This window comes from Schistocerca americana, chromosome 2 (genome assembly GCF_021461395.2).
Source record: "Schistocerca americana isolate TAMUIC-IGC-003095 chromosome 2, iqSchAmer2.1, whole genome shotgun sequence".
Lineage (NCBI taxonomy): Eukaryota > Metazoa > Arthropoda > Insecta > Orthoptera > Acrididae > Schistocerca > Schistocerca americana.
This window is the reverse complement of record NC_060120.1, coordinates 737,483,854-737,508,357: the sequence shown is the minus strand read 5'-3', so window position 1 is coordinate 737,508,357 and position 24,504 is coordinate 737,483,854. Positions and strand designations below refer to the sequence as shown.

The 24,504-nt window shown below is 36.7% G+C and overlaps 1 protein-coding gene across 3 annotated transcripts in view; it reads left to right on the top strand.

Moving 5' to 3' along the window:
- Window positions 1–23,432, top strand: part of LOC124595620 (enhancer of mRNA-decapping protein 4) — a 155,943-nt gene extending 132,511 nt beyond the window's left edge. For all 3 annotated transcript variants that reach the window (XM_047134440.1, XM_047134441.1, XM_047134442.1), the window contains exons 13-21: window positions 602–772; window positions 1,634–1,802; window positions 4,498–4,789; window positions 6,250–6,365; window positions 6,446–6,611; window positions 6,724–6,895; window positions 9,607–9,823; window positions 17,693–17,856; window positions 22,869–23,432. In XM_047134440.1, the coding sequence (XP_046990396.1) occupies window positions 602–772; window positions 1,634–1,802; window positions 4,498–4,789; window positions 6,250–6,365; window positions 6,446–6,611; window positions 6,724–6,895; window positions 9,607–9,823; window positions 17,693–17,856; window positions 22,869–23,052 (1,651 nt within the window). In that variant the 3' untranslated portion in view covers window positions 23,053–23,432. The remainder of the gene's footprint in view (window positions 1–601; window positions 773–1,633; window positions 1,803–4,497; window positions 4,790–6,249; window positions 6,366–6,445; window positions 6,612–6,723; window positions 6,896–9,606; window positions 9,824–17,692; window positions 17,857–22,868) is intronic.
- The last annotated feature ends 1,072 nt before the right edge of the window (window positions 23,433–24,504 follow it).

Here is a 24,504-nt window from a genome sequence, read left to right as displayed (position 1 = left end):
TGGTGTGAGGGTGTTTCAGTGTGATTTGACTGCGTGTTGAGGACAGTGTAAATGGCGGATGTTTGTAGAACCTAAAGTACTGCCTTCTCTCTGGATATATCAGTTGGACAGTATTCAGCCTCATGTTGTAAGTAATGTGCAAGTTACATTTAAAGAATGACACATGCCACTGCTGTCCTTGTTAGTACATTGGCCCATGCCTATCAGACATGGTGGGATTGTGGTTGGTCAGCATCTTGTTTCTCACGGTCCTTCAGCCACCACTTTTAAAGCTTTGTAGTCTAGCATGCATGCTCCATGAAGGTAGATTCTCCAGGGAAAATTGTCAGATCTTCTTTGACTCCATGTCACTGTGGTTAGAAGCTCCAATCACAGCATGTGTGGGCTTGAAATGCTACAGAATTCTCTTTTACATACCTTACACAGTTGTAATCCTAATCATTTGCGTATTCTTATTCACCTATTTCCAGTATTAAGTTCATTCTAATTTATCCCCCCTCATGTTGCAGTTTTCACAGACATTTGTGTTTTGATATAATATATTTGACAGATTTATTGATTTGTTTGTTTAGATAACTTTTACAAGTTTCTATTCCCACAGTATTGATACAAAAGCATTACCTGCACCAAAAGATAAACTCCAGTTTGATGTGCTGCAGAAAGACAGTTTGAAAGTTAACATTACTGAAGGTGATGGGTGGCCTGAGATCCCCATGATGCTAGCTGCAGAAATGAGAAAGTCAGTGGCTTCTGAAGAAAGTAACAGTAAGAGGTATTATTTGCTATATGCTATCTGACAAGAAGACTAGCAATGATTTTTTTCAGTAAATGTAAAGTCAATACTTTTTGACTCCATTAACTTTAGAATGTGTGTCTGGAATCTCATAATCTTTATTTATGATAGCTGGCAATGAGAGAGAGATTTTTAAAGAGGCCTATTTTTAGTGTTGCATAAATTGATGACTTATCCAACTGATAATTTCAAAGGGGAATGTTTTGGGGTATCAACAAACAAAAAAATAATGTAACTTGTTAACTAAACAAATTTTAATCTGTTGAGCAGAAATGTGAAAAACAGGTACTAAATCTTCCCGTTATAGATGGTTTCTGTATGGGAAAGAGTAAAATAAAGAGCAATTTGTGTATGTTGAAAATAAGGCTGATATCCACGAATTATCGTTAATGATGATCCCAATTATAGTAGAAGTAATAAATTAGTATAGTATGTCTGCAATACATTTGAATGTTGATCACAAATGAATTTTATGTGAACAAAAACAATGTACTTTTCGTTTGGTTCATGAGATTAGTCCGAGAAATTCTGGGGCAGTTCTTGCTTGCTCTCATGTGCAAGGGATTTGCAGGTGAAGGGTATAGCCTAAGTGTGTAGGCCCATTGATGAGTGAAATGGGAATCAGCATTAAATATAAAGTTATTTACAAACCTCTTAAAATTAAAGTGATATCAGATATTTAGTGTATGTTAAAAATACTGCAGTTTCAAAATTTCTTTGTTAGAGGAATGTACATTGACTGTTGTGCATGTGCTCTTTTGTTCAATATTAGTAACAAAGAACTGAATAAAGTGTGTTCTTTGCTATAGGCTTCTAATTCTTATTTTTCATATTTTACAGGAACTCTGCAGGAATGCAACCTGAGAAGTTGATGGGAAATTTGGAAATAGACATAAAAAATCAGCAGTTGCTGAAAGCCAATCAGAGGCTAGAAGCATCAGTAACTGCTTTGTCAGAACAAATAAATACACTTACAAGTGTGCTGCATGAGCAGCAGATGCAGATAAAGGTGAATTTATCCCCCCCCCCCCCCCCCTCTCTCTCTCTCTCTCTCTCTCTCTCTCTCTCTCTGTGTGTGTGTGTGTGTGTGTGTGTGTGTGTGTGTGTGTGCCAGATCATTTATTAACATTGTATCACAAAGTTTGCGTTGTTTATTTCTGTTATGTTAATATCACCAACCCATCAGATTTCTCCTTTAGTGCAATTTTGGAGCTGGAGGGCTGTTGGTCCATAACATGAAAAAAGCTCAATCAGGGATAATATACATTGAGATTAAAATAACTTTGTGTAATGTAACACAGGAGGTATTTATGTAAAATATTGTAATTTCCAATTTTAATCTCTTTACCTTAATTTCTGTGGAACTAATACTACCGTATTTACTCGAATCTAAGCCGCACTTTTTTTCCAGTTTTTGTAATCCAAAAAAATGCCTGCGGCTTAGAATCGAGTGCAAAGCAAGCGGAAGTTCTGAAAGATGTTGGTAGGTGCCACCACAACTAACTTCTGCCGTCGAATATATGTAGCGCTACGCAGGCATGCTTTGCCGGCACAAATATAAATACTGGCGCCAAAACCTCTGCGTCAGTAAATAAATTTTTAAAAAAAGGTGGAAGACGAGCTTTTTTGTCCGCCCAGAGTTTCGACCACTACATATTCATACATTATCCAACGAAGTAAATGCAAATTCCGTATTGTTCATCTTCGAATGTAGCACCATTTCAATGTACTACGAAAATCCGACTGGTAAGACTGTTTGGGATGTTTGTCAATATGGCCAACTCTACATTCTGAATTTTTTCCTACCTGTGAGAAGAGATGGTTGCTAATAGGAACTGTTATGAATTGTGAATCACATGCAGTATTCTCTTCACCATAAGAGTAATACGAATATAAACATTTTGCCATGTATTGCTTCGTGTTTGCTGCTATCTCATTTAAGTCCTGTCTGCCTAATAAACTACGAAACTAGAGTGAGACAACAGCAAGCTCGGAAGAGTATACATATCATGTCATGTTTAGATTCATATTATTCTTATGCCTAATAGTGATACCATCAGAAATGAAGCACGGCAATTGAGTAGACTTTTAAATCTAAGATAACTCTAATTTCTGTGCAGAATGTAATGTACTAAAGAGGCATCTGCAAAGATTTCCAAACAGAGAAAATTTTTTGCTAAACTCTCGTTCAGAATATCTTCTATCATACGCAGTCTATTATTTGGTTCTTGTTGATCATTATCAAAGAAAGCAGCAATGTAAGTAACAACAAATACCAGTCTCTTGCCATTGTTTTGCTAATGAGACGATTCCTCTCTTTTTTTTTGTTGTAAGCGGCGATAGCGCGCACAAAAGCGAGCCATGCCGCGAGCGGCGACAGGCCGTAAACAGTCATTATCAGAATGCGGCAAACAATGCACGACACAGTACAGTAATGCATTTTTGGCTTAGAGTGACGTAAACACCTATAACAAAGAGAACGGCACTTATCAGATCAAAGAAAAATAAGCAATCAATCCAAACAAGACGAAGCACGTGAAAAAGGAATGGAACCCGTATAAATACAGACGGAGCACCTGACGCATAGCAATGGCTACGTGGTAAAGCTTAACTGCTAAGCTTACGACTCAAACCAAATTACTATAGCTGTATCGTCATTCATTCAACCTAAATTGTGTCTCATATTACAATGGACCAACTTTGTTTCGATTTGGAGGTATGGCCTAAAACTTTTCTCTCCCCTTGAATTTCGAGTCTCAGATTTCAGGCGCGGCTTAGATTCGGGAAATCATCCCCCCCCCCTCCCCCCCTTGATTTCGAGTCTCATTTTTCAGGCGGGCTCAGATTCGAGTAGATACGGTAATGCTTAAATTGATATTTTTAGTTTCCATCTTAAATAATATGATCATATTGGAGTGGATATTTTACAGGTTAGTTGGGTAATTGTAATATTATTTCATTACGCCTATAAAATATATGTGAATATTCTGGTTTTGGCAGCATTTAACCCTCGCAGTACTGGGGGCAGTACATTACGCTCGCCTTTCAAAAATATTGTAATCTAGTCAGTTACTTCATATATATTAAAATTCTGAAAAAATATATTCTTTTTAATGAATTCTTGTACCAGATTCTGTATATTAAATTTTTCAGTTAGATTTAAATTTTTGGGTTAAGCTTAAGTAGCAGATTCACGTTCCCCAATGAATATGCCAATCAATATTTCCAGGTCCAGGGATTTATTTACACCTCAATATCAGTTTAAAAAGCATGTTGAGAGTAGAAGTCAACAACAAAAAAGAAATTTGCATTTTTGAAATTTTTCTGTGTTGGTCGTAAAGTCGGTGGTATGTGTCATGGAAAATGCGTTGATATTGCTAAGAGTGTGCTGAAAGATGGCGTTGATATTGCTAAGAGTGCGCTGAAAGATGTTTTCAGGTTCTGAACCCTACTTACGCATCTGTACCTCTTTAAAATATATATTGTTATGTATATTTTTTCCCATGTGGGCATAAAGTACCCCCACCTCCCAACCTGGTAATGCACATTATGGAAACTGGATTGGTTTTGGTAGGCTTAATTTTTCTTTTAAAATAAATTAATTTGTTTAAGTGTTTAGTACTCTAACAAACATATGAAATGAATGTGTAAGTCTTGCATCACCTTGACTGTAAGTATTTCTAGCTTAGTTTTGTTTTTTCCAGGAGCTGAAAAGTGAAATTCAAATTGTTCGGCAAGAAGCAATGCCTGAAAGGTTTGCGTCCCAATTGGAGCCATATATGACAGCAGTAATTTCTTCACAAATTGAAAAAACCTTAAAAAATCATGATGACCAAATTGCACCATTGTTAGAGGAAATGTTAACTACTAGAGATGAACATGATAAGAAGAGACAAGATGCACTCATGTCTGCAATATCACAGACTGTCGGAAATCTAGTTTCTGCAAAGTTAGAAGATATTGTGTGCATTGAAATAAAAGAAAATATTTTGCCAGGTAAACAGTCAATTTCAGTGTAAAAACTGATTAAGTAAGTGTTCTTTTTTGTCGTGTTGAAAAGTCTATGGTTTAAAAAATACTGTGGTACACGTTTTACCCTTGCTCATTCTGAGAACCAAATTTAAGCTCTTCAGTGAGTAAAAAAAATTGGTAGAGATGGGTGGAGAACTAGCAATCATTTGTCTCAAGATATGCTGAGTATATTGCGGCACTCCTTCTGTTATCACATTTCGAAAAATAGTGAAAATCCTCTTTTACACTAATAAGGGTACTTTAAAAATGGTGTAAATTTCGGGAAAATGTTAATGGTAACGTACTGTTTATACAACATGAATAAGCTACTTTATTAATTGCTTATGTAAGTTGGACATTTCAATGAAAACATTGGTAGTTCCTATTTAATAAAAAATCCAAAATTGTGATTTGTTCCAGTTTCTTGTGTGTGTGTGTGTGTGTGTGTGTGTGTGTGTGTGTGTGTGTGTGTGTGTGCGTGTGTGTGTGTGTGAGAGAGAGAGAGAGAGAGAGAGAGAGAGAGAGAGAGAGAGAGAGAGAGAGAGAGAGAGAGAGGGGGGGGGGGGGGTCTGTTTTTTGTTTAATCTGATTTTCTTGGAGTGCAGAAATACATTAGAAAATTCTGATACCTACGTCTTCAGCAGAAACACAGGGCGATGCCGAAGTCACATACCTACTTACGGAATGTATGTTGATTGTATATACGTCATTATACTTAGCAGGAAACGGGAAATGACGTGTAATGTTAACAGATGAATCATAATCATAGTAGCATGGTGTTGACAACACAACTAATGGTTTTCACAGAATGTTAATGACAGAATTGTTTTTCAAAAGTGTTTTAAAGAAATGTGAAAGAACAAAAAGAAATTATTAATGATTAAAAAAGAATGATAATGGTATTAGTAGTACTTCTTCAGCCCCTTGATCCGTGTGTCTTATCACTAAAGAGTGTTTGGAGCAATCTGTCCAGAAACGGCTATCAAAAATTTCTTGGGGGTTGGCAAAATGCAGAACTTTTGGATGAAACGGTTAACTCCATTGCAATCAAACTATTTTTTCACATGCGCATCTATAAAAGAGCACGTTGAAATACTGTACGGGTTGTGTCTGAAAGATCATACTGTAACAGAATTGTTGTTGTTGTTTTTTTTTTTTTTTTTACTGAACCATATGCTGACTGTGTACTGCTACAACAAGAATGGAAATCTGTAAATATATCTGAATTACTCACTGCACATAAGTAGTGATAGCAAAATGTTTAAGGATTGTAGACCTATGGTCTAGTTAACTGCAACACACAGATTGATCACAGCAGCTATTGCAAATAAAAATCAAAACAAGAAAGCTGCCTTAGTGATTCAACAATGAAACAGTTACAGCTCTGTTCACATGTTTCTCCACATAGATATCTTTTTACATGACTTTGTTTTTATCACTTACAGCAATACTTGAAGCAATTGATCCCATAAAAAATCAACTCCATACAGAAATGGCTCAGAAACTGTCAGCTACGGACCATCTTTTAAAAGAAAACATATCTAAACTGGTTCAGAGCAAGGTAAAAAGAAATTCTCTGTGCAATATATTTTTGTTGTTACCATGCTCTGCAATACATTACTATAATTACTTTTTTTTCAGTCAGTTATGGAGGTTCTCAGCAGTACTCTTGTGGGAGCATTGCAGCCTGTGGTAAGGAACACATACAAGGAAATGTTTGGAAGCACTGCATTGCCAGCATTTGAAAAAGCTTGTCAAAATATGTTTCAACAGCTCAATGAGGTTTTCACAAAGGGTTTGAAAGAACGTAAGTATTTGTTTCATGTTTGTAATTTACATTTTACTTTTATGGTAGTTGTGCTCCACTACATTTCATACATTTTTACATTTCATGTGACTGTGGCAACAAATGTTTTCAGATGTTCAGAGCTTTGAAAGCCACTTTGATAAACAACGGAGACAGCAGGAGAAAGGCAGAGATGTCTTGTCTCAGATGCAAGCCACTGCGGAGACCTTGCGTACAAATACTGAAAACATTCCAGTTGTTATACAGCAGGAAGTGCAATCACAAATTCAAAAGGAGCTTTCCAGGTAATAGTCTTTAGTTGACTGAGAGAAAAAAAAAGGCATTTGTCTATCTAAAGTGTTCATATGTATTTCATTGTATTTTCATGAGGTTGTTTTTTCTCATGTCGCAGTTTTGTCGGTTTATTTTACTATTGTGCAGGGAATTTTATTGAAATGTGTAAGTAATAAGCTGGAGAGGTTTGTGTGCAATTGTAGGCTTCTGAACATATTCACTTGTTACAGCTGTCACAAAGCAAGCCTTTCTCTGTGACTTGCTTAAGGCAGACAAGATTAGTAACAACATATTTACTTACTGAATGACCAGCACTTAACCTCCAGGAGGTGAAATAGTACTGCCGATACACAGAAATAAAAGGAGACACACTCTCTTAGCTTTCAGAAGTATGGCTTCCTCCCTGTATGAAGAGGAGGGGGATAGGTTGGGAAAGGTTCAAAAGGAAAGGCAGGTCACTCAGACTCCAGGATGAGAGCAACACACTTTTTGTCTTTCATATGTTCTACTTGCTACACTAGAGCAGCTTTTCAGTAGCTTACTCTTTATTGATGGCTCAATGACTAAATGTCGGACTACCAAACCAAAGGTTCGAGATTCAGTCCTCAGCCAGTTTTATGGCATGTTTCTTCCGCAACTTGTTGCATGTTTCACCAATGGCAAGAATTTTTCATGTGCAAAATGTCACGTTAACACCATTGTTAACACTCCATGTTAAACTGGTGGGTCCTCTATAACTGGCTAGGTTTGTCACACTGCAAGTACATAGCACCTATAGTAGGACCACACACTGTGGTCTTCAAACCGCCTTTCAAGTTGACGCTTGCTTTACCTTGCACCTGTCTTTCAACAACATCTTTGCCTCTGTACTTACGCCTCGACTGACATCTCTGCCCTTCTAAGCTTTCCGCTCCCGGGATTGGAATGACTCCTTACCCTCTCTCTTAAAACCCACATCCTTTCGTCTTTCCCTCTCCTTCCCTCTTTCCTGACGAAGCAACCATTGGTTGCGAAAGCTAGAATTTTGTGTGTATGTATGTGTTTGTTTGTGTTTCTATTGACCTGCCAGCGCTTTCGTATGGTAAGTCACATCTTCGTTTTTAAATATATTTTTCCTGCGTGGAATGTTTCCCTCTATTATATTATATATTTTTAGATGGACATGAATGTGTATTTTAAATGAAATCGTGGTTCCCCAGAGTTCTGGCTGCTGGCAGCTGTAATTTTGTCACAAGCAATGAGAACTTAATGCTTCAAGATATCCTTTGTCTCACCAAAAGATGACCTACTTTCTATCTGCACAGTGGTACCCACGAAGTGATTTGTATAGATGTTTGCATTATCCTGTTTATCATCAGTTTCATTATTAAGACTAAGGACAATATCCTAGGCCCTGATGTAAATACACCAGTCTTGCTCCTTCTTATGTTCCTCATAAATTTGATTTTCTTGCCTAAATTACAATTTTTGATAAGCAAGTATATATTTTCCTGGATTTTCAGTTACTTTATTTATAATTTGATACTAGTTTGTTATAGAATCCTACCTTTGTTTGTAGGAACCAATTGAATTTTTGATTGATATGTAATGCCTTCCTCCTCCTACATAGTATTTTTATCTCAAACAATGGAAACCTCAGATTGGAATATCAACAATGTAGGAAAAGACAGATTGCTGCTTACTATAAAGAAGACACACGAAGTTGCAGACAGGCACAATTAAGACATTCACATATAGGCATTCTGGCCAGAGATGCTGGAGTTAGCAGTCGTGCATGTGTGCGAGGTGTGCTTGCTTTTTGTGTGTGTGTGTGTGTGTGTGTGTGTGTGTGTGTGTGTGTGTGTGTGTGTCTGAAAACTATATGTGAGTGTCTTTTAATTGTGCAGACCTGTCTGCAACTTGATATGTCTTCTTTACGGTAAGTAGCAATCTCTCTTTTCCTACACTTTTAATATTTTTATCGCTACAGTAATCTATGATGTTTGAAGTGCACTCTACATAGTTTGTGGCTAAACATTTTTATAAACTGATGCAGTTTTCATTACCAGTTGTTTAATTTAGAGTTTATAACAGTTCTAAACAGACTAGCTCTATCTACAGTAAGGCCCTGTTGTGAGCCTTTGAACTGGAATTATTTATTATCTAATTGTTCACCAGCAGTGTTACATTGTGTTCTGACGCACAATGTGGGTGGTAGCACACGTTTTTCTCCTCACACATTTTAAAATGACTGTAATAATCATCCACACACACACACACACACACACACACACACAAGGAATAAATATATTTTATCTTAACTGGCATTTGTACTTTTAATTGTAAATTTTATTCTGTAGTACTTTCTGTGTCAACCTCAAAATTGTATAAATCATAGTCAGACACAACATATAGTGTATTTGTATGGAGTCCTTTGTCTGTGAGATCGACAGTTACCCAGTAGTCTTGGAAGGTCCTAATTACTTCAGTTAAACTGGTAAGTCTGCACAGTACATGTAACTCAGTTGCTCACTGCCTAGCAGCTGATCAGTGAGCCAGAACATCATCTCCAATTTAAAACTGATTATTTATGTGTATGAAAATGTTAGCTGTAAAATGAAGTGCCAGTATACACATTTCTGGTTCAATTTAAGCAATATATTTTGGCTCGGATTACACATTTCCCTTAGCAATAATAAACCAATTATGATCAATGCATCTTTGTTAATTAAATCTCTCTCAGTTTCCAGGATAACCTGACAAAGGCTGTTAGCATAGTTGTGAAAGAAAACATAACAAAAGAATTTCATGCCCAGCAGTCTGTTATTGAGGACAGAGTATTAAATGCTGTTCGTTCAAGAGCTGTTACTCCTGCTCCACACTTACTAGATAGTCAGGTGCAGAAGGCTCAGCTGATGCAATTAATTGCTCAAGGACAAATAAATCCTGCCTTCCAACAGGTATCTATCACAAACATTTTAACAGTTGTATCAAGCTAAATTAGAATGTGATCACAAAAGAACTTCATGTGTGTTATCTGTTTTGTAAGTCTTGAAATGCAGAGGATAGTTTGAAGTTGCCAAAAACTAAACTAAACATAAGAAAAAGTAGTGTTACATTGAATCAGCGACAGGCATAGAAAAGTAAAAAATAATAAGTACTATGGTCCTTCTGACATTAAAAACTTTTATATTATTGATTTACACATCAAGTTCCATAGGACCAAATGGAGGAGCAAATCTCCCAAGGTCATGGAGTATGACAGTATATGAAATTACAACATAAAAGTAATTCGCGAACTTACACCAATTATTGTCTGAACTGCCCATTTCTGAGCCAATTAGAATGGGAAGAGTTACCCCAAAATATAATGCCATATGATATAAGCGAATTAAAATCAGCAAAGTAGACTAATTATCATGTCAAATGATGACTTTCTTCAGATACCATTTGGATAGTAAAAATGGCAGCATTAAGTCTTTGAACAAGATCCTGAATGTGGGCTTTCCACGACAGTTTACTATCTATCTGAACACCTAGAAATTTGAACAGTTCAGTTTCAGTAATCAAATGCAATTTCTGTGAAATTTAGATGTTGGGTTTTATTAAATTATGTGTTAGAAATTTAAAAACTGAGTCTTACTGTGATTTAGTGTTAGTATATTTTCTACAAGTGATGAAGTTATGTCGTGAACTGCACTGTTTGAGACTGAGCCAATATTGCACACAACATCTTTTACTGTCAAGCTAGTGTCATCAGCAAACAAAAATATTTTAGAGTTGCCTGTAATACTAGAGTACATATAAACAAGGGACAGGAGTGGCCTTAACACTAATCTCTGGGGCACCCGTCACTTCACCATACCCCACTCAGACTCCACATCACAGCCATTCTCAATCCTGCGAATAATCACCTTTTGCTGTCTGTTTTTTAAAGTAAGAGGCGAACCAATTGTGAGCTACTCCCTGTATTCCGCAATGGTCCAACTCCTGCAGCAATATTTTGTGATCAACACAATCAAACACTTAAGTTAAATCAAAAAATATGCCTAGCATTCGAAACCTTTTGTTTAACCCAGCCAGTACATAATAGAGAAAAGAGAATATAGCATTTTCAGTTGTTAAATGGCTTCTAAAGCCAAACTGTATATTTGATAGCAAATTATGTGATATGAAATTATCAATTATCCTTACATACACAGCCTTTACAATAACTTTACCAAACACTGATGGCATAGAAATAGTTCTTAAACTGTCTAAATTATCCCTATCTCCCTTTTTATAAAGCGGCTTTACTACTGAGTGCTTTAATCGTTCAGGAAACTGTCCATTCCTAAAGGAAAAACTACAAATATGGTTAAGTACAGGGCTAACATGTGCAGCACAATACTTTAATATTTTGCTAGGTGCTCCATCATATCCATGATTTATTTATTGACTCAATCTCCTCCTTGTACTGAGTACCCCTTTCAGTCAACAGATTACATAAATTGCAGTCCTGCCTAAATTAGCTTTTATTTAGTACAAGAGGTACAACAGAAAAAAAAAAATCGCAAAGAAAAGAAGCAGAAAAATAAAACAAATAAAGATGAAAGCAAACTATAGTAATTTTCAGGTAATGAACACAGCAAGATCAGAGATGTAAAAGATACAAAATGCTTCAAATTTTGATGTACTTGACTTCTGCTTAGATGCATCCTTTTCTCACTGGGACCCAGTCCTACTCTAATACCTGCCCAGCCGAGTTCGTTTTTACATTTTGGGTATCAATGGTCATATGAGACATTTCTTATAATATACTACCACAGTAAATTTTACCGTCTAGTAAGGTCATCCGAAGACCAGTATCAGTTGCAAAGTGATTCAGAAAAGATTACTGTATGGTGTGGCAGGTGGCAGTTGACACTAAATAACGAAAAGTGTGAGGTGATCCACATGAGTTCCAAAAGAAATCCGTTGGAATTCGATTACTCGATAAATAGTACAATTCTCAAGGCTGTCAATTCAACTAAGTACCTGAGTGTTAAAATTACAAACAACTTCAGTTGGAAAGACCACATAGATAATATTGTGGGGAAGGCGAGCCAAAGGTTGCGTTTCATTGGCAGGACATATTCATATTCTTGAGTGGGAAAAAAAACCTTGTTTCACAAAGCTCCTAGCAACCAGCGCACGTTGGTCTATCGATTACTCATAATTTTGAAACCCATCCCTGTTGGTTTTTGAACACACTCTGTAAATTGATTTCTGAATGAATCAAGAGTTAATTTTTGAATGCGTGCATAGTGTACGTGATGTCTGTCAGGGGAATCCCCGTCGCAACTAGAAATAAACTTTCCTGCAGGCAAAAGGGGACGGGGTTATACGAGCTGATCAGAGTAAAGCTGAATCGCTGTATGATTATGTGGTTGACTGTATTTGCAAATGATCAGCCTTGTTATCCATTGTTTCATACTACCAGAATGGAAATAAATGACTGACAGGAATAACGGGCAAGATAGATTACTTATTATCTTCTCAGTGTATCCAAGAAAATGAAATTTTGTCAGAAAAGTTTTGGGCAGACCGCTACGCTAGTAAGGGCCAGTTGTACAGTCCCCGTCTAGCAGCCGCTTAACTTCTATTCTGGAAGTAGCACGGAAAGCGGTTTGTACGAACATAACAACACCTAACCGGAGAATAATCAGGGATAACTAAACTGGTGATTCTGGCAGGGTTAGTGAAGTTAGGCGGCGAATAAATTGTGACAAAGGCAGGAATAGTTCCAGAATTAGTCATGACAAGATTGTTTGTTAGAATGAGGAAGAAGAAGAAACGGGGACATCACACCAATTAGGGAAGAACATGACGATTCCAAATTTATATAAAAATCTTGTACTACTACTTTTCGATCTCATGCTCGAGAAACTGGAGCGTATGAATGAAATGTGAAACTATTTCCTAACATTAAGCTATTTGCTTGTAGTAGGCCTAATAGGCATTGTATGTTGCTCTTGGTAAATTATATTCTGTTGTGTTATAAAAATGACCATATGCGCCAAAACAGTCTCGTTTATTTTGTGTGTATTACAATTTCTGCAGTGTTAGAAAAGCCTATTTTGTTTTATCCAGCAGACAGTGACAAAATAGACGTAATCAGACTGAGAAACCACACCAGTCTTTGGTACTATTTGTATTAACACCTTACGCAGTATTAGACAATGATGTTTCGATTTTTCATGTAGCAAAACATTTGACGAACTTTGATGAGGTAACAGAGTCTTTCACAAAAAGGAAAGCACGCCATGTAAAGCTGTAGCAAGATTAGAGAGAAAACAATGCTAGGAGCTAAGGATTGAAAGAATGTGTACTGTCTTGCTTGTCCATTGTCTTTGCTGGTTTTATGTATCCTATATTTAACTTTGTCACCCAAAACAGAAAGGCAATAAAGAGTGCAAATTTTCTGAAGAGTTCTTGTTCTCCCGGTTACAAATAATCCCATCCAGTATTAATTGCAAGGTTTTTTTTTTTTTAAAAAAAAAAAAAAAGAGGGGAATGATGTCAAACTGGGCGACTGGGAGCAGGAGAGGCACCACAGGACATTTTAATTTCCCCTGTTCTGAATATAGTTTGATGGCATCCAGTACAAAATATACACGTTTCAATTCCACGGAGCGAAATACAATGACGTGCGATAGAAGAATGCTGTATGAAGAGGGGTGGCACTCCACTCTGGCACACTTAAGACCAAATAACATGTCTTACATTTCCTCGAACATATATGTTTTATGTATCAGACTCTTCACAAAGATGTGCGCTACAAAATGAACACATTTAAATTTTTGACGTTGTATCTCAAACACTTGTGGGGGGAAGGGGGGGGGGGGGCTACTATCTTAGTATTGCCCCAGTTCGGAAATATCGTAGATCTGAGGCTGATGCGTAGAGCAGTCTGAGTTTTATTGGGCAAGTGTGTAGTTTCCATGTGACCAGTGTTTACATTTGGTGATTCTGCTGTTTCCTCTTCATTTACTGCTCTCACGTCAAATGAAAACAAAATTGATTTCTGTGGCCAGGAGCTATCAAGTGAATTAAAATACGCTCACGTAATCACAGAAGGCTAATACACGTTATTAGTTTCAGATTTTATTTTATTTCCACTTTTCTGGCAGTCGTGCATTAATCGCCTTGAAGAACAATGAAGTTAGTTTTGTCGGTTTGCTACAGAAATTTGGCTTTTATTAACTTTTTACGCTGAGGCAGTCAATGTATTTGAAATGAAATGTTTGGTTTCTCACTATTGGCAAATTTCAACTGTTTGCTGCATTTCAGGTGCACATTTTCATCTTCTAGCACGTATGGCATTATGTCACAATAAAGAATCAAAAATGAATTAATACAGTACTGGTACTCAAAGAAAATTTACATCCCGAAACCCATACTGAAAAGCTTAATATCCGGTTGAGGCCTACTTCATTGGGAATCTAGATATACGAATGTGCTCTTTAAGTATGCACTTTAAATGTCCCATTTTAGTATGGCTCACGAAATTCCGATGCTCTTGGAGTATCCTCTGACGTCTCTTTTCTTTTATGGCGTAATGTAAGATCTTTTAATGTTTTACGCGTACGAACATACAGGCTTCCTGCGTCATAGCAGCTGCCAAAGCGCAGTGGCACCAGTTATCTGGCGCTCTCTGACGACTACTGAAATGAACCTATTTCTAACAGGTCGCGGGAAAATATTGTGAATGTTGGTTTGAAAAGCGTTACTTTCAAAGTAAATTTCCTTTTTCGCAAATTGTACTAGTGTGAGAATGTACAATGAATTTCTTGAATCACAGAGCGTTTGATGACGTGCCATTTAGAAGTATTTCCAGCCCAAAAGATCAGACATTCACGTTGTCGTTATGAGTAAATTGATGTAGTGCTACGGAAGCTCTCTCTCCTCTGCGGTAGCTAATTTATTTGTGGAAAACTCTGAGGACAAGTCACTGGACTCGTCTAAAATTTTTACTGGTACGTTTGTTTGATATACCTTTTAGTGTAACACGTGCAAAAAATATCAACATTATATGTGAAAGCTTTGCTTTTCTTGTAGCAACACTATGTATATTAATTTAAAACATTAACTTTTCCTGTTTGTGTATAAGCGCTACTTAACAATGATGTTGCTATTAGCTGACTACATCGCGTGTCCTGCGGTCTGAATATCTGCTGTCATGGGCTGGCTGGATCACGTGACATGAGCTATGAGTGGCTTACAAAAGCGCATCGCAATCTTGATTACATGGTTCGGAAAGTAACATGTGGCGTTCGGTGGAATTCGAATTTATACTTTCGTAATACGAAAATATACAGCGAAATCTTTCCAAAAAGGGTTTTCTTCCCTGAGTTACGTTTTCTAAAGTGCCTGGAAATTCGACGCTTTGTATAAAAACATAACCATTCAAAGGATTGATATTTTTTACAGTTCTGAGGGAAAATATACTGTCACATAATAACACGAAAAGTGTGTTTTCATCCGGGAGAAAGTGAATTTTTAACCGGGAAATCCGGGGAATTTTTTTTTCCTTGTCCACATATGCACCCTGTATGTGATTGAATGCCGGTGATTGTGTAATGAAAATTAACTTTTTGTCATAACCATATCAGTCACAAACTAAACATTAGTTTATGCTAAATGCATTTCATTTGCTATGCAGACATATTGCCACTGCCTCTATAGCATAATAGTTGCTGTCGCTACCTTTGGTACTGAAGAATCTGGGTTTGAGTGCCAATCCTCTCCTTAGATATTTTTCCTGAGGAGAGAGGTATGGAATGGGGTCAACTCAGCAGAGTAAGGCTGATCACATGTCCCATGGGACACTAGATCACTCCTTATACTACTTTGTAGGCAGCATTCAGTACAGGTCTAAGGCCTAGTTTGTGAGTGGTGTTTACGTAAACATGTTACCACCTGCGTTAAGCCTGACTATTAAGATGATTTTATAAAGTATATATTACACCACTGATTAATCTTACTCTGACATTTTTCTCTCAGTACTTGTGAAGTCTGTTGCCTATAGATGAAGGATGTATTGAAAAATTTGTGATGGGTGCATTTTGTAACTTCTCACTCTGTCATTGTTGTAACTGTGTGCTGTTGTTTAACTCCTTCAGTTGTCCCTTTGTTGTTAGTTTGGTTACAACACTAGTGACTGGGTTTTGGGAACGTTTCACTTTGACTAACGAGGGATGGCTATGATGTTTGGATCGTAGATTTACTTCAAACTATACACACTTTTAGTAGCCTATTAGGACAACATAACATGCAAGTAATAAGGCGTACTACTTAGGCACTTTCGGGAAATTTTACGCATTGAATATGTACCTATACATAGCAATTGTGAGTAGAAGATGGCAGTGGTCGAGTGGTTAGCATTTGAGTTCTGCAATCCGTGGATTGCTGGTTCGAGTCCTGCTTATCTTTTCCCCTCCTCCTCCTCCTTCCTTCCTTCCTTCCTTCCTTCCTTCCTTCTTCCCTCCCTTCCTACCACCCTCCAACAATGGTCATCTTATTCATATATATGACGTTAGAATGAAACACAGGTATTTGCTTGAACTTTTATTCAATTTCCAAAGGTATTTGGCTGTTTACTAATTTTAATTATTGTAACAAATATTCTGTTTACAATAATCAACAAGTAAATGACCAGATGCATAAAGTTTTCCTGAAAACTTATAGCTGTTGTGGTTTTCAAAATCTCTTATACCTACAATTGGGTAAGGTATCCCGAACGGCATTGCACCTGGACCTGCAGACATAGAGACCCTCCCATTCTTCAACTTTCGTAGTGGTGACACCTTGCTAACATGGCAAGAACAAATAGTGTATGTGTGAATTTTTTAAACATCACTAAATTTACATTGTTACTTCAAAAATGGAGGTGACTCCTGGTTCTTCGACTACTGAGGATGGTGAAAGTCATGAAGATTCAGCATATAACTTAATGCGGTGGCAAATGTCAGTTAAAAGATGCATTTGTGCACTGTGATAGTCTTCTTCAAAAAGCAGACCTTATTGACAGAGACTTATCGCTGAAGATTTCTGCAGATGCAGTGGCGATTGGGAAAAACTTTTATCAGCCTATCGTCAAAATGTTAGGGCCAAAGATATTTATTACTAATGAGCACCTTATTCATTCCAACAAATTAGGTAAAAGTTTATTCCATGAAGCTAAAGATTTTTCTGATGATAAGGATAATGAGCAGACTGAAAAGAAGGCAAAAGTTGGACACATTCTGTTGGAGACAAAAATACTAGTAATGAGACTGGCAAAAGAACATGCCACGTGGTATCTGCAAAGTTTGTGCAAATAAGTGTCCTTTATTATTATTATACCTTTCAAATGTTATGTGTGAAATAGCATGTTGGGTTGGGGGGGGGGGGGGGGGGGGGACAGAAGGTGTTACAGAAAAACAGAGCAGGCCCGGATCCAGCAATGCTCCGATTATGGGGCTTGAAGGATAACCACTGACAGCTTTTGCTCCGAGTCACAACACAGTGGTACATAGTCAATGTGTAAAGCTTTTCTTGCAAGTACATCTTACTACTTGCACATTATGTTGTCCTAATGGATTACTTAAAGTGTACAAAGCCTGAAGTAAATCTGTCATCCGAATGTTGTCGCCTCCCCTTGTAAGACATACATTTTATGTATAGCTTAACTACTGAGAATGTATTTCAATTTATTGTGAGACACTTAACATAGTGTAATAATAAAAGTGAATTTTTGTTTACATACACAATTAAGTGGGAATTACCTTATAATTATTGTTATGTTTATGTGGTTCTTTTCTTTTCAGGCACTTTCGGCGTCTGATTTGAGTCTAGTAGTTTTTGTTTGTGAACGTGTCAATCCCCAACAAATCTTTAGTCAGACACCATGTCCTCTACAGCAACATGTTTTGTTGTCTCTTATACAGCAGCTTTCAGCTGATATGGAAAATGACACAGAGATCAAACATAAGTAAGTTTACAACTGTAATTAAATATTGTTCTTACTACTTTAGTCACTATTTCATATTCGAGTAGTGTTCATTAAATCAAATGTTGCAGTCCTTCAAAAAATGTCTTGGAGCAATGAGTAAGGATAACCACTCACTATATAGCGGAGGTGTTGAATGGAATATGCACCGAGGTGCCAAAAGTTGTGGGGTACCTCCTAATATTGTGTCGGACCTCATTTTACCTGGCATAGTGCAGCAGCTCAACATGGCATTGACTCAACAAGGCGTCGGAAGTCCCCTCCAGGAATATTGAGTCGTACTGCCTTTAGAAGCATCCTCAATTGCAAAAGCGTTGCTGTGCAGGATTTTCTGAAATACTTTAATCGTATTATCCAGTACAATATTTCTGCTTTCTTTATGCATACACAGAGCAACTGAGGTGGGGGTTGCTAAGGAAATGTAAGTTCTTTTGCCCTTCATGTTCCCTTCTTCTGTATATTCTAATGAACAGTGCTGCCCTTTGTGTTAGACCAGTTGTAATCAACCTGGTCCCCACCATCTGCTAGTGCGCTTTCCAGCTTTTGTGCTGGACCGTAGGCAGTTGGGGGTTGGAAGATATTTTTATAAGGTTTTCATAAAATTTTGACAAAGTATTTGGTAAATAATAATAATAATAATAGTAATAATAATAACAACCCGTGGAGGCCCGGAAAAAGAATAGGCCTCCGGTATGTTATGCCAGTCGTAAAAGGCGATGAAAAGAACAAACCACTAATAGGGCTAACCCCCCTTTTAGTGTGATTAATTGGTTCAGGACAGAACTAAAGCAGCCTCGGACAAGCGCCGTCATGGTCGGGGACGACGTTTGAACCCTATGCACACCCGCAATGGTAACGACACTGCTAGCCAATTGGAAAATGATTTACATCCAAATAAAGGTGTTTTGCAGGATGTGCTTCCTGCAACCACCCTAGAAGGAAAACGAAGACAGAGGATGAGATGGTCAGATGAAGTTAATCGACACCTCATGTTCTGTTATTACCAAGCAACAAACCTAGGAACCACAACTGTATACAGATCACAAATATACACAACATTTATTGTCAGATACTCAGAATTAAAATTTTTAACAGAACAACGACTAGCTGATCAGATCCGTGTAATAATAAAAAAAAAACACGATACCCCACTCAGAATTAGAAAACATCAAACAACAAGTACAACAAATACTGGAACAAAATAATGTGCAATCAGAAGAAGAAGAAGAAGAAGAAGAAGAAAATACAGTAATGGACTCAAGCATCCCAGAGCAAACAAACAAAGAACAACACGCATCAATTAAACAATCAGAGGAAAATGAAATCTTAAGACAGCCACCAGAACAAGCACAAATAGAACTCTAAGTAACACACATGTTAGATATAGAAGAAAAATTTCAGCTGACATGTATAGAATACAAAGACACAAATACAGACATTAGACCATTCTTGCATAGACTGCCAAATAACCCACAAGTCAAAACAACAATAAAAACTATCAACACAACTATGGAAGAGTTACAACTACTGGTTTATATAGGAGCACTCACTACACTAAATATACACACTAGGCAGAGATCAGAACCAACCAACACACAGAAGAAACCCACAAAACCAGCATGGCAACACAGGCTACAGATCAGAATAGAAAAACTGAGAAAAGACATCGGACAGCTAACACAATTTATAAAAAATGAAATGTCAGAAAAAAAACGAAAAAGGTTAGGTAAAATCTCACAACAAGAAGCAATAGAGCAATTAGATGAAAAGAATCAGAAATTACAAGCATTGGCCAAACAACTTAGAAGATACAAAAAAAGTGAAAATAGAAGGAAACAAAACCAAACATTCAACACAAACCAAAAGAAATTTTACCAGACAATAGATAACACACACATTAAAATAGACAATCCACCAAACATAGCAGACATGGAACACTTCTGGAGCAATATATGGTCAAACTCAGTACAACATAAGAGACATGCACGGTGGATACAAGCAGAAACAGACACATACAAGATGATACCACAAATGCCTGAAGTGATAATTTTGCAACATGAAGTCACCCGAGCAATTAATTCTACGCACAATTGGAAAGCCCCTGGAAAAGATAAAATAGCAAATTTCTAGCTAAAGAAGTTCACCTCAACACATTCACATCTAACTAAATTATTTAACAGTTACATTGCAGACCCATACACATTCCCTGATACACTTACACATGGAATAACTTATCTGAAACCTAAAGATTAAGTAGATACAGCAAACCCACCAAAATATCGCCCCATAACATGCCTACCAACAATATACAAAATATTAACTTCAGTCATTACACAGAAATTAGTGACACATACAACACAGAACAAAATTATAAATGAAGAACAAAAAGGCTGTTGCAAAGGAGCACGAAGATGTAAAGAGCAACTGATAATAGATGCAGAGGTGACATATCAAGCTGAAACTAAACAAAGGTCACTACACTACGCATACATTGATTACCAAAAAGCTTTTGATAGTGTACCCCACTCATGGTTACTACAAATATTGGAAATATACGAAGTAGACACTAAATTGATACAGTTCCTAAACATAGTAATGAAAAATTGGAAAAACACACTTAGTATCCAAACAAATTCAAATATCACATCACAGCCAATACAGATTAAGCGTGGAATATAGGAATATGCCAAGGAGACTCACTAAGTCCTTTCTGGTTCCGCCTTGCTCTGAACCCACTATCCAACATGCTAAATAATACAAATTATGGATACAATATTACTGGAACATACCCACACAAAATCACACATTTGCTATACCTGGATGATATAAAACTACTGGCAGCAACAAATCAACTACTCAACCAATTACTAAATATAACAGAAGTATTCTGCAATGATATAAATATGGCTTTTGGAACAGACAAATGTAAGAAAAGTAGCATAGTCAAGGGAAAACACACTAAACAGGAAGATTACATATTGGATAACCACAGCGACTGCATAGAAGCGATGGAAAAAAGACGCCTATAAATATCTAGGATACAGACAAAAAATAGGAATAGATAATACAAATATTAAAGAAGAACTAAAAGAAAAATATAGACGAAGACTAACAAAAATACTGAAAACAGAATTGACAGCAAGAAACAAGACAAAAGCTATAAATAATTATGCTATACCAATATTGACCTACTCATTTGGACTAGTGAAATGGAGTAACACAACCTAGAAGCACTCAATACACTTACACGATCACAATGCCACAAATATAGAATACATCACATACATTCAGCAACTGAAAGATTCACATTAAGCAGAAAGGAAGGAGGAAGGGGATTTATCGACATAAAAAACCTACATTATGGACAGGTAGACAATTTAAGAAAATTCTTTCTAGAACGAGCAGAAACTAGCAAAATACACAAAGCAATCACTCATATAAATACATCGGCTACACCACTGCAATTTCATAACCACTTCTACAACCCTTTAGATAACATAACATCAACAGATACGAAAAAAGTAAATTGGAAAAAGAAAACACTACATGGCAAGCACCCGTATCATCTAACACAGCCACACATCGATCAAGACGCATCCAACACATGGCTAAGAAAAGGCAATATATACAGTGAGATGGAAGGATTCATGATTGCAATACAGGATCAAACAATAAACACCAGATATTACAGCAAGCATATTATTAAAGATCCCAATACCACAACAGGTAAATGCAGACTTTGCAAACAACAAATAGAAACAGTAGATCACATCACAAGCAGATGTACAATACTAGCAAATACAGAATACCCCAGAAGACATGACAATGTAGCAAAAATAATACATCAACAGCTTGCCTTACAACATAAACTTATAAAACATCATGTTCCCACATACAAGTATGCACCACAAAATGTACTGGAGAATGATGAATACAAATTATACTGGAACAGAACCATTATAACAGATAAAACACCACCACATAACAAACCTGACATCATACTCACCAATAAAAAGAAGAAATTAACACAACTAATCGAAATATCCATACCCAATACAACAAATATACAAAAGAAAACAGGTGAAAAAATTGAAAAATGGATCCAACTGGCTGAGGAAGTCAAGGACATGTGGCATCAGGATAAAGTTGACATTATACCAATTATACTATCAACTACAGGAGTCATACCACACAATATCCACCAGTACATCAATGCAATACAGCTACATCCAAACTTACATATACAACTACAGAAATCTGTAATTATTGATACATGTTCAATCACCCGAAAGTTCCTAAATGCAATATAACATATACCGTACAGTTAAAAGGAAGTCACGCTTGATCAAGGTCCGCGTCACTTTCCATTTTTGACCAGACATAACGTCTGAGAAAAGAAAGAAATAATAATAATAATAATAATTATTATTATTATTATTATTATCATCTTTCCTTTCTCAGACATTATTATTATTATTATTATTATTATTATTGTTATTATTTGCCTTAACTTGCTGCAACTCTGCTTTATAAGTTTTATAAAGTAAAGTTACAGCCCTACTTTATGTATCACCGTTACTGTGGAACTGATGGGCAGTTACTAGCAAAACATCCTAACAGAGATACAAAAGGGAAGTAGTTAAAGCAAGTTGACTACCCCTGTGTTTGACTGTAAATACATACTTGCATGCCAGCAACATCCTCATAGCCTCATAAAGAAATAATTATCAAACACACATCACTGACATGCCTTAAGTGGAAACATTGCACTTCATTCACACAGCTGCAGGTGGCAGGCCTCCCCAGTGAAGTCAGATAATATACAGCTCATATATTGTGCTTTGCACCAGGGTTCAACTGAAATGCTGAGCTAATGATGCTTTAAGTGTTTCACGCTATGAGACTTGAAATTATTTTATGAACTGACATAAGATATCTTTGTTAGTAACCAATATTAAGGTTAACAGACTTAAAAAGGATTACTGTATTTTCAGGTACTTGGAAGAAGCTGTCATGAACTTGGAGACAAATAATGCCTTAACCAGAGAACACTTGCCAACAGTGATTACTGCCCTTCAGCGACAGCTTTCAGCGTATATTACGAAGAACCCAAACAACAAAATTACTCGCAGTATGAAAATGCTCCTTATGGCAACGAGGGCTTTACTGAATCAGTGACATAAAATATCAACCAGAACTTGAAATTTTTATATTTTTTATCAATTAAATGTCTGTAAAAGTATTACACTGTAATTTGATAGGCTGTGGGCATGACTGATATTCATGTGTAGTCATCGTGTGTGTGTGTGTGTGTGTGTGTGTGTGTGTGTGTGTGTGTGTGTGAAGGTCGCAGTATGATTCCTGGTGTATATTTATTTGTAAATACGATTCTTGTGAGAGACTTTGACAACGACAAAGTGCTGTTGTAGTATATTATTACATATTGAATTCAGATCTGTTAAGACTGACTTGCATACCTTTTATGTAAATTGATGCAAATGTATTTTTAGTAGTGTTTACAGATCAGAGCAATAACTTTCAGTAACTAAAAAGTTAAAGTTGTTGTTTTTATTATTTTAGGTATGTTTATGCCTATAATAATTAATACTATGATATGCCCTCAATGCTGCAGCTGGTCACAGTAAAAAAAAATAGATGTTTTATAAGAATTGTAAAGTTATTTTTAAATATACATTATTAAAAAAATGTGAAAAATCACCTTTTATTCTTCAATAGTTACCAGAGTAAATATTTTAGATGCCAACAATGCCCATTTAAAATAGTACAACAGACATTCTTCAAAGAGCCATTGCTGGAACAGTCATTAGTTCACTGTCAGTTTAATTGCCCCATGAAACTGTAATAAATAAGACTTAACCGTTTCTTGCAAGTATCTGAAATCAAATTCAAAACCCATGCATGTCGCAAGAAATGGAATCCCTCGCAGAATAAGAATTAAGCATATGAGTGTTTAACCCCTAAACTTAGTGATTTCTTTTGTTCAAATTATGTTCCACAAAATAATTTTTTATTAACAAAAGAATCCTATAATGAATGACATTATATACAGACATATAAAGATGGCTTTTAAAGTTCAAAATAATGAATTACACATGGCTCTCCCAAGGATCTCAATAATTGTGAGTGAATGTCATCTATCATGGGACCTTGTTCAACTCAGGTCTTTCAGTGCTCTATCAAATTCTTCTTGCTATAGCATGTCTTCCATCTCGTATCTTCCATCTCATCTGCATCTTATGTCACTTCCCTTTACGGCCTTTCTATGTATTCCATCCACCATTCAGCCTTGCCTTGTTTATTTAGTACTGGTTTGTCATCTGAGCTCTTGATATTCATGGAGTTGCTTCTCTTTCATTGGAAGGTCTGTCGTGTATGTGCACAAGCATGACAACACCATGAAACTGTCAATGTTAACGCAAATGTGACTATACTAGCTGATGGGGGCTCAACAATAAAGCTGTGGAGCTGAACCCTGGAAGGGGGAACAAAACTTTACTTGCGAATCAATCTACGGAGGAACAGTGTGTCCAAAAGCTGCTTAGACATACACACAACGTGACCAGTGCAAATGACCGGTAACAGAGCACGGTGCAGGGGGAAGGTCAGGCC